The 15,851-nt window shown below is 33.0% G+C and overlaps 1 protein-coding gene across 1 annotated transcript; it reads right to left on the bottom strand.

Moving 5' to 3' along the window:
- Window positions 1–522: 522 nt before the first annotated feature.
- LOC136805181 (uncharacterized) lies at window positions 523–14,818 on the bottom strand. Its single transcript, XM_067061746.1, has 4 exons — window positions 14,695–14,818; window positions 7,167–7,313; window positions 1,324–2,196; window positions 523–793 (listed from the first exon to the last, which is right to left on the bottom strand). The coding sequence occupies exons 3-4, from the start codon at window positions 2,183–2,185 to the stop codon at window positions 558–560; spliced, it is 1,098 nt and encodes a 365-aa protein (XP_066917847.1). The 5' UTR covers window positions 2,186–2,196; window positions 7,167–7,313; window positions 14,695–14,818; the 3' UTR covers window positions 523–557.
- Window positions 14,819–15,851: the final 1,033 nt, after the last annotated feature.

A 15,851-nucleotide genomic window follows, 5' to 3' on the forward strand; every position in this document is an offset into this window, starting at 1 on the left:
TCATGGTATTAAGCATCAGCACCAGTTGTCACTGCTTTAAGTTGAACTAATAATGGTTATTTTTTAGCAAGAATGAAGCATTTGTAGTCTTTTAAAACTTTGTTTTTTACCAGCTTTTTGGTTTTGTGAGCGAAAATGAATATCTTAGAATGATTTGACACCATTTAATTACTTCCTATTCAATTCAAAACATAAAAAATAATTTCAGGGATATAAAGGCCTTGTTTTGGGGAAACGGGCATTGCTCCACATCAGTATCTATTTTTTTACCACAAGCGGTTAATTAGCGTAAAAAGGTAGTCAAAACGTGCGACAGGGGTATTCGTTGAGAAAAAAAATTCTTACAATTTGCAAAGTACGAGTGCGATACAAAGTACGTCCAAACAAAAGTGGAATCTTGTATAGAATAACTCAGATAGCGATGAAATGAAAAATTATAAACGTGAGATGCAAGGAAAATAGCCTTTCCAAGAACCAGACTTGAAACCACTCGGCTTCAAAATTTTTGACCTACTTGGCAAAATTCCTAAATACGCCACTGCGAATCAATTATAAAATCAATTAATACCTTTAGTAATCAAAGTTTTCTTTATGATATGGTCAACGAGTTCATATTTCCCCATCATCTGGAGCTCCCTCTTTAGATCGAGCCATGAGATATCTTCCAAACTTTCTGAGAATCTTCTTTGTGAATCGTCATCGGTAATACGAAGTTGTTTGAGAAGTTTTTTGGATTCTTTTTCCGTCAGTTCTTGAGAAATGTATTCGAACACCTCGTCCAAGCAACACGATCCTGTATGAACGTCGATTTATAGGTATATTAGGTCAAATCATGGATAAAGTATTATTAATTATTATCTTTATTTTGGTGGAACTTATTTTCACGATGCGAGGTTGCTAAATTGGTGCATTTTGTGGAACTAATTTTTAAACGCCACAAATGATTGCTACGTGTTCTAAGTAACTCCTGAGTTTCAACGTGAGACTTAAAACCTGAGGATCTTAGGATTTAAAAGCTGATTAGTGTTCGAATTAGGCATGGACTATATATAGTCCTATATAGGCTAGAAGCTACTGAAATCCTCCCAAATCGATAATCCAATTTAATAAATTCGAAGTGTTCTAAATTCTCGCCCAAAGTTTAAATTTTGATAGATATGAGCATTAGGAATGGGTCTTACTCCCGCAGGAGTTATATTATAATATTACATTAGATCAGATTTTTGACTAGTGTAAAATTGTGTTTCGTTAATGACAGGAAGAGCTTCTTCACCTGTAGAAATATAATTCATAAACATTTAAGCTAATTCGGACCTAACTTACCTGAATGATGTTTCATCATTGGCAAGTTCTTGCACATGCGTTGCTGTACGTTGGCAATCTCCTCCAATCTTTTGGTCAACGATTTGATTTCCTCCAAACTGAGATTTTGATGAAGTGACAACTGTTGAGCGACGTCATCAATTTTTTGAGTTGTTGAAATTTGTAAATCTGTAACATCTTGAGATAATGATGCTTGTTGATCAGCTAGGGCCGTCTGTTGTTTAGAAAGTGTTTCTTGCTTTCTCTCTAGATACAGATACATAGATTTGACAACATTCTCGTACTTTAGGTCCAATGGCATTGTTTTCAGCTGCGTTGTGTCGTAAGTAAAGCCAAGATTGTTGATGATTTGTTCTCCTTCAGTCCATTTCTGATTAAATTCTGTTTGATTGATTTTATCTGGATCCGTGTGGTGAATGTAGTTTCGCCATTCTCTTGCACGAATTACAAATGCACCGATACTCAAGTCAGTTGTAGGTGGATTTTTGTTTTTCCATCCTTTGAGAGGAGCAGGAAGATCGGTAAAATTGATAATCAAAATACAGATGAGCGTCACATCAAATTGAGAAGAGTCGGTTGCGTTTACAGTAGGAGGCAGTAATGCGTCCACCTGATCTTGTTGTAAAACTTTCTTTTTTCCGTTTTTTCCATTCTTCAAGTCATTTATCGTCTTTCGATTGGCAGGTGTCGAAAGTTCTAGATAAAGTTTTTGAGGGTCTTGAGGTAGACCATTGTATGTAGGGTCATTTGAGAGGTTATGGAGTACATGAAGTAGAAATGATTTTAGAGGTCCATGAAGGAAGGTGGCAAGTCTTAACCAGAATTGGATGACGGTGACTAGAGCAGCGATCGTTAATGTCATGGCAACAACCTCTGAATAAAAGAGTTTAGAATGATAAAACAAGTAAAAAACTATAAGCTCGACTCCTGTTTTTGCTTTCTACTGTATATAAAAACATTTGTTCCATTTTCAAATTTGTAAAACGATAGATATCAAATTCCAGGTATAATTTTAGTAGTAAAGGCTTTATTGCTTTTCACACCCCCTTCTTACAGACCCGGTAGGATTTTTTCAGCCATTGGGGATAAAAATAACGGACTGACAATCGATGGGGATTGATATTACCATATTTTTTATGTCCGGGGATTTCAATTCTTTTGTTTTCAAGTCAGAAAACTCAGTGAGGATGAGGATTGGTTAATTTGATTATTTTCAGTGGGGACAAAAATTGGAGGATAATTTTCCACCCGGGGACGATATTTTGGCTAAATTTTCCAGTGGGAAGGGTTCCCAGTGGGTCTGTAAGAACACCCCCTTCTCTCCGTTTAATTGAAGAAAATAAAAATTTTAGAGGTGTGTTGGCCTGTTGTCATTGGAAGTGATCAAGAAAATCAAGCCAAGTCTGAAAATGAAACCATAGTATAAGAAAGCCGCGGCTGGAATGAGTACAGCTGAATTTCTGTTGTTCTATCTATGTCGTAAGAACGAATTTTTTTATGGTTCGGTGACAATTTCTATTGTCAATTTAATTTGACTTTTAAAAAACTACTTCGTTAGACGTAATTTTGCTCATGAACGCAAATCTCTTGATAATTCAAGCATTCATAACATCAAAGTAAAAGAAAAGACTCTTGGTTTAAAAGTACTAGAACGTCAGAATGTCAGTGCTTTAAGAACTTGAAGAAAATTGAGTGCCTTGAAATGGCTTCCTGATTATTCTGAAAAATTATTACAGGTATTAGTAAATAAATATTCAAGCTGCATTCTGTGAAAATTCCATTCGAAAAACAACAGTATTGAGGTGACAGCAAGCATTCAAAGTTTAACATTTGGAAAATAGTTCTTTTAATAAAATGTGTGTTATTTGGTCCTAAATTTATAAAAATTTATTTGGAATTTATAAAATTATACTTCAAATAAGGTAATAAGAGAGGATAGTGGGAAAAATTTGAGACTTGAAAAGTAGTTGTTCTTCAATTGAATATTATAAACACTTTTAAGGTTAAGGATTTTGTTACCTTCGACTTAGTTCTTATAAACCACGGAGACACAGATAGAACATCCATTTACGACAAAAACAATAGCGTCATCATTCCAGCCGCGGCTTTCTTATACTATGATGAAACTATGGTCGTGTTCACACTGCAGACCTTTCCTTAATTAAATCCATTAACAACAAACAAAGAGATTTATGATAAATAAATACACTGGTTTATCACAGTTCTTTGTAGCTTCACGAAATCCTTTGGTAACAGATAATTGATTTTGCTTAAGCCTTCTGATTGGTCGTTTTTAATTGATAATCTCATGTAAGTACTCCATTTTCTTGGAAGTTTTGAGATTAATCGTCCTCACGCATCAACAACACGGATTCATAGCAATTCAATTTTTACATTTTTTCTCTCTTTTCTTATCTTTTCTGTTTTGCTGAAATATACTTAATTGCACGAAACGCTCCTTTGGTTCATGTTAATGTATCTTCCTTAATAAAATCTTTTGTTTTAAGGGAAGCCTCTACCCTACCTTTAAGACAATAGAGCTTACGACTTTTAATTAAGGAAGATCTATTAAAAGTTACAATACTACGCGTTCGACTCTTTGTTAAATGCACGTTTTGTATTGTAGTCAAAAAAGGATTCTCCTAACTACATTTTAATTAAGGAAGGTCTGCGGTGTGAACACGACCTATATCTCGAGGCAGATTGATGTCATCATAATGATAAATGTTTTGTTAAATGGTCGGAATTCAAAACCTTTAATTCTTTTGAGGCTCAACGAACAAGTTTCTGAGAGGATAAAGTTTTCAAGCTTTGTTCAACAGTCAAAGGACTATTGCAAACTAGGATAAATTATCCTAATTAGGCTTTTTATCCTAAATAGGCTAGAATATTTATCCTAGTTAGGATAATTTATTAAATTCAAACTAAAATATTGGAAGAATGATATAAAATTGGAAAAAATTGTATTTCGCGGGAATTAATTTTCGCGGTTTTTATCTCTCAAAATTTTTCGCGGGCTCAAATTTTCGCGATTTTGACAAAAAACCGCGAAAAACGCTAAAATTAATTCCCGCGAAAATTAGTTCCACAACTAAGATAAAATAGCCTAATTAGGAGGAATGTGTTACGCGCTTTTCCCGTCATAAAAAATAAAGATCTTTAAAACAAGCTTGTTGAGTTGAGCAGAGGAATGTAAGGAGATGGAAAAACAGCTTTTCTGATTACTCAAAGTTCAACGATCACTTCTATTGAAAATTCTTTTGTAAAAACGTTGATTAGGTCATTAAATGAAAGTCCAGAAAAGACAGCTCGCCATACAAATCGGACGGTTTCTACATGATTTGACGATAAAAATGAAAATTTGTTTTTCCTTTTTTGCCGATTACTAGAACAATTTTTAAGAATAAGGAGCAATATTTTTACCAATGTATAGCAAAAGAAATTCTTAACGCAATGATATTAAATTGGTTCTTGTAAAACTGTCAGAAGTCGAGTAAAATCAAGATGAAGTTATAATTTTCTCGAGCTCTAGCTTTCCATATTATGGTGCGGTCATGATGCGGTTATATCAGTAGAATTGCTAGGAAATTCTGAGCAAGAAGATATTTATAGGTACCTTTTCGTATAGGAGAGATGTACCTAAAATATAAGCCCTAAAAGTTTGCGCATAACCAGTCTTGAAACAAAAGAATTTTGTCACAACACGCTAATTATGCAGAATTTTTATAGCGACAACAAAAGAAACCTATTTACTCGACATAAACTCCCTTAAGGGCAAGCGACCTGGTATATGACGAGCCGCTTTTCCATTGTTTTCAAGAAGCTGTTTTTCCATCTCTTTACATTCCTCTGAGTTGAGTGAATGAAAGTGTCAAAAGTGTTCTTTCTACTTGAAACAAATGTACATAACGCTGTGTTATATCTTATTTTGTTTAAGTTTATAAAGATCTCTTCTATTTGAAAATGTTCTTTAAAAAAATCAACATTAGCAAAGTTATCACTAACAAAGTTCGATGCTTAACATTTGAAGTTTATAAAGTACTTCTTAAAAATTGAATAACTTCTGAACGCACGCTGACTGGGAGATAAAAATTCTCAAGCATCCTTTGCTCGCTCTAAATTACTCAAATTCATGCAAATCTCGACGCGGATCTCAAAGTTTATTCAATAAATCAAGTTTTTCTTCCTTTTCTCCTAATTAATTAGGATATAGATTTTATCCTAGTTAGAATAATCTGTCCTATTTAGGCTAAATACTCGCATTTATCCTAATTTGCAATAGTTCTTGACTAGGTAAAATTTGCATTTCGCGGAAACTAATTTTCGCCGTACACACGCCGAAAAAACGCTAAAATTAGTTCCTGCAAATGTCAGTTTCTTTAAAGATAATATTCGAACGAGTCTGCTAAATTGCGTGGGTTGCGTGCGTGCGTGGGTGCGTGGGTCAATATTTTTGCGTGGGTCATTTTATTGCGTGGGTCCCAGAAAAAATAAAATGCAGACCGGTAATTCACAGCTTGTAATTTTGAGGACCGTATAGAAGCAAATTTAAGGACCGGAACATTAAACTTTAGAATTATGCCCGGGCATACCCGATGAACATAATTTTATTCGTCAATAAAAATTTTTATTCGTCGGGCATGCCCGATGAACATATTTTTGTCATTTACTGCCTATAATTTCATATTTTACTGTCCATATTTTTTTGATGAATATTGCTACAGATACTCAACCATAAAAATCTTGTTTATTTACTTAATCATTTAGCTTTAAAGATTGATTTTTTTCGGCTCTGAGAAGGAGAAAATTACACCCTCCCTCTATTTTGTGACGTAGGTTACGCAGATGAATAAACATAATGTCTTAAAAGTCTGCAGTACACGTTTTTTTTTATAAGAACGTCAAAAGTTTTCGAAGCCTTCGGATGTTCTTAGTTTTTTGGATTTGATGCCTAAAAATGTTCTTCAAATGTTCTTATTTTCAACATTTTTTGAGCATTTTGATGTAATTTCTTAAGAAATTGCATGTTTTTAAGTCTCCAAAGCCTTAGTATGTTCTTAGAATGTTCTTAGATTTTTGGGCCTCGAAGCCTTATGTTCTTATATATTTTGTTCTTATTTAAAAAAAACGTGTAGTAAAAAAGAGAAGAAGCTTGAAAAGAGTTTTTCGTAAGAATCATAATTATTAGAATACTCGTTAGAGCTACTGTATGTAGACGAAGAATCACTGGATCCAGACATGTTTTTTCGTACTTTTCACAATCTCAGAAAACTCTTTTCACATAAAAATCTAAAAATACTCCTCTCTCTTTGCTCTCTTTCATTTCTCTCTTTTTTTGAAAATCTAAAAACCTACTCACGCGCATTATACGTCACAAATTTTGTTGCCATGGTGATATCAGGGAATTTTAAATTGTCTATTATTCGGTATAGATAGAGTAAACAACTATTAATTATATATTTTTGGAATCGTGTTAATGAACTCTTTAAGAATATAATCATAAGTTTCATTGAAAATCAAACATATTGATTCCCCTTTAAACTTCCACTCTTCCACATCCCAAGAACACAGTTTGCTTTTAATTTCCGAGCTGGACAAGCTTGGAATAGGCTATCTTTGGAATTTAAAACTATTGATTCTTTAGATGAGTTTAAAATCAAAATCATCAAGGCTAAAATCTATTGTTCATGCAAACTCTCTTTATAATTATTATTGACTATATACGTAGTAAATATTCGAGTGTCATGTTCGATTTCATTAGTACTTGTAACTATTTTCCATCACCAATGTCAAATAAAGAATAAACAAAAATATATATATGTATATATATAATAGTTTCATACCATTTGCTATAGGTGCGATGTGTCGTTTTGGTATGTTATGTCGCTTGTGGTATAGTACCAGTAGTCATTAACCTTGGATGCTACACAGGTGACTGAGGTTTTGATTCCCACTCGCAGGGTTTCACTTGGTTCTCGCCAGGGTCAACCCTAAAATGCAAAGGGAACATAACAATAACCAAAAGTACCCTTTTTTAACCCCAAGCATTTTTGGACTTTTGTAGGGGGTTCAACGTCTAAAATTGCATCGGAAACTGCTCTGGTTACAATAAATGACTAAAATTTTCCTTTTCAAACCCAGTTAACACTGGGATTGAAGTATTAAAGTCACAAGTTTCTAATGAACGCCCCTCTCCTAAACAGGCGATTATTCGAAGGGGGCGTTTATTTAAGGGGGTGTTTAAAAGAAGGGGGACTTTTATTCGAAGTAATACGGTAACTTATCAATTAATTTTTTTTCTTCTATACTAAATTTTTTTTTTCAGATGAAATTTTTTTTATAAAAATAGATAAAAATAGATCTTATATATAACTCATTGACTAAAATAAAGCATAAAACAAAAATGCAATAAACTATAAAATGACTGCAAAAAAAGAATGACAGGAAAGACAGGAAAAACAAAACAAAACTAAAAAAACGACCCAGGGACTATAGCATAACCTTGCGGTAACGCCGGGCTGAAAGAAAACACACGGAATTCTCATGCGATAAATGATAAAAAGAAATTTTCATTAAATGTTCTGGTTTAAGTTATCAATTAATTACGATCTAACGGTTATAAGCTCCTTAGCCGTTAATAATAGCGAAAAAAGATTCTTAATAAAATTGAAGGACAAATACACGGTTTTTTTGTAAGAGCATCCGAAATTTTTGAAGCCTTCGGATGCTCCTAATTTTTTGAGTTTTAAGCCTAAAAATGTTCTTAAAAGTGTTCTTATTTTCCGTTTTTGAGCATTTTTGTCCATTTTCCTAAGAAATTGGGTATTTTAGAGTCCTCAAAGCCATAAAATGTTCTTAACTTGTTCTTAATATTTTGGCCATCGAAGCCTTATGTTCTTATATAGTCTATTCTTATAAAAACAACATGTAAATAATTTTCCTTTTAACTCGCATGGATGTATTTACATTTGAATCACCTTGGTTATTAACCAGGCTGCTTGGTTTCCTATTTTTATCTAAAAGAGTATATAAATATTTTCCGACAAACTTGTTTCGCCAGTACTAAATTTTGCTTTTACCATTTTCTTGAATTTTTGTCGTGTATTTGATTTCTCGATTCACTAAATTGGATATAAGGTGCAAAATTGGTGTCAAAGTTGTAACAATATGTCACTGATCCCTTATAAAGCTGATGCTTATAAGAAGAATATATATTTTAATATTAGGGGCATTTTCATGTTTGCTATGAAAGAACTAATCACCGAAAGCTAAACCTTAGTGGTTGAAAAGTTATAGATCATTATCTTATAAAATTGATGCTTATAACAAAAATAAACATTTCCATTACAAGAAAAATTTCATGTTTGCTTTGAAAGAACCAATCGTTGAAAGCTAAAACTTAGTGGTTGAATAGTTATAGATCGTTATCTTATAAAACTGATGCTTACAAGAAAAATAAATGTTTTCATTTTAAACAGAATTCCATGATTGCTTTGAAAGAACCAATCATTGAAAGTTAAAACTTATTGGTTCAACAGTTATAGATCTTATTTTTATGAAGTTGGTGCTTATGAGAAAAATAAATATTTCCATTTTAGGCGTCTTTTCATGACTGCTTTGAAATAAGCAACCAACCAAATGCTAATTATTGTTAGTTCAAAAGATATGGATTTCTTTCTGATAAAGTTGATGCTTATAAGAAAAATAAATATTTCCATATTAGGCGCCATTTCATGTTTCCTTTGAAAGAACCAATCACCAAAAGCTAATTATTGTTAGGTCAAAAGTTATGGATTTTTTCTGATAAAACTGATGCTTACTAGAAAAATAAATATTTCAATATTAGGCGCAATTCCATAATTGCTTTGAAATAACCAATCACCAAAAGCTAATTATTGTTAGGTCAAAAGTTTTGGATTTTTTTCTGATAAAGTTGATGCTTATAAGAAAAATAAACATTTCCATTATAAGCACACTTTCATGTTTGTTTTGAAAGAACCAATCGCTGAAAGCTAAAACTTATTGGTTGAAAAGTTATAGATCATTTTCTTGTAAAGCTGATGCTTATAACAAAGATAAATGTTTCCATTTTAGGCGCCATTTTATGACTGTTTGAAAGTACCATTCACCAAAAGCTTACACGTAGTGGTTGGAAAGATAAAAATCATTTTCTTATAAAAACGATGCTTATCAGAAAAATAAATATTTCCATTTTAAACACAATTCCATGATTTCTTTGAAAGAACTAATCACCGAAAGCTAAAACTTGCTGGTTGAAAAGTTATATATCATTTTCTTATAAAGATGGTGCTTACAAGAAAAATAAATATTTCCATTTCAAACACAATTCCATGACTGCTCTGAAAGAATTAATCACCAAAGGTTAATTATTGTTAGTTCAAAAGTTATGGATTTTTTTCTGATAAAGTTGATGGTTATAAAAAAATATTTATTTTCATAATAGGCACAATTTCATGTTTGCTTTGAAATAACCAATCACCAAAAGCTAATTATTGTTAGGTCAAAAGTTTTGGATTTTTTTCTGATAAAGTTGATGCTTATAAGAAAAATAAACATTTCCATTATAAGCACAGTTTCATGTTTGTTTTGAAAGAACCAATCGCTGAAAGCTAAAACTTATTGGTTGAAAAGTTATAGATCATTTTCTTGTAAAGCTGATGCTTATAACAAAGATAAATGTTTCCATTTTAGGCGCCATTTTATGACTGTTTGAAAGTACCATTCACCAAAAGCTTACACGTAGTGGTTGGAAAGATAAAAATCATTTTCTTATAAAAACGATGCTTATCAGAAAAATAAATATTTCCATTTCAAACACAATTCCATGACTGCTTTGAAAGAATTAATCACCAAAGGTTAATTATTGTTAGTTCAAAAGTTATGGATTTTTTTCTGATAAAGTTGATGGTTATAAAAAAAAATATATTTTCATAATAAGCACAATTTCATGTTTGCTTTGAAAGAATCAATCACCAACTGCTAATTAATTTTAGTTCAAAAGTTATGGATTTTTTTCTGATAAAGTTGGTGCTTATAAGAAAAATAAGTATTTTCATGCTTTCTTTGAAAGAACTGATCACTAAAAGCTAATTCTTCCTTGTTAAAGGAAAGCTGACCTTTATAACAAAAATAAATATTTCCATTAGAAACACAACTCCATGACTGCGCATGACTGCTTTGAAAGAACTAATCACCAAATGTCAATATATTGTTTGTTCAAAAGTTTTGGATTTCTTTCTGATAAAGATGATTTAAAACGTAGTGGTTGAAAAACAACCTCGCGAGCCAGGGCGAATCGTTGGCGGTCAGGCGGCAAAAGTGAGGGCGGGGATGGCCAGACGATTAGGCCCTGGTACAGGCCAGAAAAAATGTTCTGAATTCGTGAATTTTCTGATGGGCGAAATTTGGATGAGTTGAAGCTGATTCGTGATTGGAGAAACAACGAAACTCTCTGGAACGTACAGCGGTGCTCAGCAGTTGGTTGTTTGGGATAGGGTTTGACTTTCATGACGTTCATGTTATTCAATACTCAATCAAGTTTTTATGCAGATCCTGGCTTTTGAGTGCAAAAATAGCATTTGAAAGGTCAAAATTTAAATGGAAATGATGCAAGTAGGACGTAAGTTACAGGTAATCTATTATTTTCTACTACAAATAATTTTTTTTCAAGATTTTTTTAGCCACAAATGTTTGCATTCAGTTCTCAAAACTTCAGCTGTAGAGTCCCAACCCCCTGTCCTTTTTTTAGATTTGAGCCAGAAATAGTTCTTATTTTGCAAATATCCATTTACACATCTATTGTCCAGTAAGTTATACAAAATGAAGGAACACATCAGTTGCCAGCTCAGTTTAAATTCAACTCTCTGTGTGTCAAGACAAGCAAGAAAAGAAAGAAGTTAATTCATTGTTTAAAAAATTTGAATAAGTACAGATCAAATAATTGAATATTAATATGTAGTTTTGAATTTATGTTTTGTGGATGGCATCTGTGGCTGTGAAAAAAGATACGCCAACCAAGACATATGCAAGAAGTGCAGATCCAAATAGCAAAGATGGTTGTAGATTATGTGGAGAGACAACAAAGTCACGGTATCAAAAGATTTTTTCCAAAATAGGACAGCACGAAAAGAATCTAGAATTCAAAATTGAGCAATGTTGTGGTGTTGTTGTAAAAAGTGATGATGAATTACCTGACAAAATTTGTACTGTCTGTGAAACCTCTCTTGAAAGAGCCTTTATTTTCAGAACAAAATGCCAAAAATTTAACGAACAAAATCTCACTTCAACTAAGAGGTGTCTCAAACCAACAGATATTGTGCCATCGCCGTCTAGGAGACCAGCACCTAATAAAAAGCTAAAGTTTGATGAAAAAAGTTCTGATACTGATGATAATTTTGTAAGCATTGAAAATGCTATCTCAACAAAATTAATAGAGCTAGATTCCATTGATCCATGTCGTATTGCATCGTTAATTGTTGGTTCATGTAAAAACACGTTTTTGCAAATTCAAAGACTGATTGTGCAATCTATTCTAACTACTCTCGGGTACCTAATAGCCGGGGGGGTCGGAATAAGCGGGGGGGTTGGAAAAAATCTCAAAACTTAATAAGCGGGGGGGTTGGAATAAAAATGTCCTGGGTGGAAAATTTTTGAAAAGGAGGCTAATACAGCTGAATTAGGACAAAAGAGGGAACTTTCAAGAACATTATCCCAAAACTTAATAAGCGGGGGGGTTGGAATAAGAATGTCCTGGGTGGAAAATTTTCGAAAAATTAATTAGCGGGGGGGGGGACGGCTATTAGGTACCCGAGAGTAAGCTCAATCATTTATGTAAGCGTTCAGGAAATGGATCTTATCTCTACAACAAGGATTTTGATTCTATAGCAACAACACAAATGAATGTTATTTTTGAAGAATTTTTTAATAACTTTCCATTCCTTGTGAAAGTTTTAACAGCAATGTCGTCTAGAAAGTATGAGATTACAGAGGATTTGAAGCCAAAATTTGCACTTGTATACAGCATTCTTTTAAGTTCAAGATGGCATGAACTTAGCTATTTTAAGCGTATCACCACTGTCTTGTTGATTGAAGGAGGATGTAGTAAAAAAGTAAGTTTTTTATCCATGGGAAGTAATTTTGTGCTGAACTAAATTTTTGCATTTTAGATCTCAAATAGGTTTTGCAAATTGACATCAAGTTAAAATAAATTCCAAAGAAATTTAAAAGAGATTTCCAACTAATATTTCTAGAGCTCTCACTGTATGAGGAGGAATTCAAAAATAAATTTCAGTAAAAGATGAATTCTTGCTATAAGATTACTTTTCACCTATGTACTTTGTATTTCAAGACTTTTTTTTCTGCTGTGAAATTTTATCATCAAAAATCTACTACCAGGGCAGACCAGGGTGATTTTATGATTTTTTGGTGATCTTTTTTTATTTTCACTTTTCTTTTACGTTCAACTCTTTTTAATGAAATTTTTTGTGATTTTTGGTTATTTTGGTGATTTTTTCAAGGGCTTGTCAGATTTTTTAGTACCTCACCCCTCGAAAGTGGATAGCATCTTCTGTAAACAGAAAAGGGAAAAATAGAAAGTCTCAGTGTTTTAAATTTGATTATTTTTAGCTCCAACAAAGACTGAACCGAATGGGGGTTTGTCTTTCCTACTCTACCAGAGACACTCTTTTAAATGCTATCGGTAGCCATTTTATGGATAGAGCTGTTGTACTACTGAAAAAAGGTGCAACCCTTCGGGGCACTGGTGATAACTGGGACCTTAAAATCAAAATGGACCATATGCGAAAAGCAATTCAAAATAAAGATTTGCACCTATTTGCCTCCAACCTAGTGGCAAACCGTTTGGACTTTAAAGACCTTCCAAACGCCAAACCTATTGGAAAGATAAGTGAATTGAAGACTTCTCAGCTACTTCCAAATGTAAATGAGTGGAAATCTTACGTCTCATCTGTAAAGGTGTTGATTGCTCGCATTTTGTTTGAATTTTTTCCTGAATTCAAAATTTTTTCATCTTTTTATCCTGATCACATTGAACATAAATTTTCTGATGTCATGAAATGTAAATCCGTAACAGCTAAAATCTGACTATTTCGCATCCCTTTATCCGACAATTTTCCCGCCAAAAATGCCGCGCTCTGATTGGTTAAAGAGCTGGCCTAGACCAGGGCCTAAGCGCCCATCTATAACGTCAAAAAGCTTATCGCCCTGGGTACGAGGTTGGTTGAAAAAGTATAGATCATTTTCTGGTAAAATTGGTGCTTATAAGGAAAATAAATATTTCATCACTAATAACTATAATCACCGAAAGCTAAAACTTATTGTTGGAAGGTTATACACGTTTTTTTTTAAGAAACTAGTTTTACCAAGCAGCCTCAATGTTTCTTAAGAAATCGGCCTTTTGAGCCTTAAATGTTTCTTACATGTTTCTAAACTTTTTGACATTATCAGCCTATTTTCATGAAAAAAAAAATGAAAGGTTCTTAAAAAAAACAAATTAAAAAATCTTATTTTCTCATTCTCAGCCTCAGCATTTTCTTAGATGTTTCTTAGCTTTTAGGCATTCTGAGCCTCATGTTTCTTTAAAGTGTGTTTCCTAAAAAAAAGAAAACGTGTAGATCATTTTCTTAGAAAGTTGATGCTTATAAGAAAAATAAATATTTTCATTTTAAACATAATTCCAATATTTATGAAAATTATCTATAGCTGCGTTATTGCAAGCGCCTGAAAAATTTGCTCAGTGTGGATTTGCAAGTTTTTTCAAGGCAAAATGGAATGGCGCCTAAAATAGAAATATTATTTATAAGCATCAACAATATAAGAAAAAAATCCATAACTTTTGAACTAAAAATTATTAGCATTCGGTGATTAGTTCTTGCAAAGCAAACACAAAATAGCCCCTCTCTTAATAGCTCATCTTTATAAGAAAATAATCCATACTTTTTAACCACTGAGTTTTAGCTTTCGATGATTGGTTCTTTGAAAGCAAACATAAAACTACGCCTATAATTTAAATATTTATTTTTCTTATAAGCATCAGCCTTATAAGAAAATTATCTATAACTTCTGTAACTTTTCAACCACTAAACTTTAGCGTCCAGTGATTGGTTCTTTCAAAGCAAACATGAAATAGCGCCTATAATGGAAATATTTATTTTTCTTATAGGCATCAGCTTTTCAACCACTAATAATAAGCCCTGTTATATTTATTGCATTCTATTAATGGTGAGGGGGGGGTGGAAACCTAAGCATAAATAGGTGTCAGGTATGGACTGGCCCTAAAGTCGTTTAGTGTGATTATTTCATCTAAGAATAATAAAAGTTAGCTCTAATTACCTTTTTATGTTGGGTATCCAATGTTGTAAGTTTTCTAAATAGCGATAGACATCATAAAACTATTCCAAACAGCAAATTTAACCTCTAATAAACAGAAAAATAAAAAAATAATCAACTAAGATCAATTTTTTTGCACATACGTGTACGGTTTTTCAAAACATTGCATTTAAATGTTGATTCTGAAGCCAAGGGATGATCAGATGAAAAAACTTTTGGGAGAAAATATTTCTCTGTTGAGTAATTTTACGAGCTCTACGTCCATTCGTTTAAGTTTCTAAGTTGAAAACAATAAAGTTTTTGTTTCATAAAAAAGACTTCAAACTAGAAAGTATGGAATACCATTAATGTAGACCTATAGAAAGTAGAGCTTCTAAATGTTCATTAAGCTGAAAGGAAAGAAAAGGAAAGGAGTGTCATTTTAATGACTAATTATCATTATCATAATCAATAGACTTTATTGATTAGAACAAAGACTTATAACCAAAACAAGACGTCTAAGCGCATAATTATGCAAAATCATCTTATTGTTCGAACAATAAAAATAGATTTCCTTTGATCTGCACGTTAGTTAGCCAGTACTTTCTCACAAACCAAATTATTTCTTTGTTTTATAGTCAGTTACACTTTGAAGCGTTTGTCGAAAGTTATCGCACTGTGGTGGAGGGTGACGTCGTTTCCGTGCGGAGTGCATAAAGGCCGGTCTCCACTTGCGGGCGCTGCGATCGCAACTTTGGCTTCAATCATTTTTGCTTTGAGAAAAGATTACGTCATAAAAACGCAGCGCGCGCTTGGAAAAAAGTTGAATGTATTTCAACTTTTTTTTCAAGCGCGCGATCGTTACGTCATATCGCATCAATAGAGTTGCTTCATTTTTCTTTTGACCAATAGCGTGGAAGCTTTGATCGAAGAAGAGCGATTGAAGCGCGCGCAAGTGGAGACCGGCCTTAAAAGGCGGGAAAACACGGAACTCGAAAGCAAAGACTGGAATCGGACGACCGAATAGAACTTCTTGCTGGAGAGGTTGTGCGTCGATGTCAAATCTAGTCTTAATTTTAGAGTTCCGTGCATAAAATCAAAACAAAAGAATCCTCGGGATCGGGATAAAGTTTTGGTGAGCTAAAAATGCTTGAGAATATTTCGATACACCCCTTTATAAC

The sequence above is a fragment of the Clytia hemisphaerica genome, unplaced genomic scaffold (assembly GCF_902728285.1).
Source record: "Clytia hemisphaerica strain Z4C2 unplaced genomic scaffold, Clytia hemisphaerica genome assembly, whole genome shotgun sequence".
In the NCBI taxonomy this organism is placed as follows: Eukaryota; Metazoa; Cnidaria; class Hydrozoa; order Leptothecata; family Clytiidae; genus Clytia; species Clytia hemisphaerica.

Excerpts from the sequence above, each read along its gene's own strand:
- LOC136805181 (XM_067061746.1), bottom strand. The coding sequence starts at position 2,185 with ATGACATTAACGATCGCTGCTCTAGTCACCGTCATCCAATTCTGGTTA. Across the intron at positions 794-1,323 it reads AATGATGAAACATCATTCAG|GATCGTGTTGCTTGGACGAG; the intron begins GTAAGTTAGGTC and ends ACGTTCATACAG.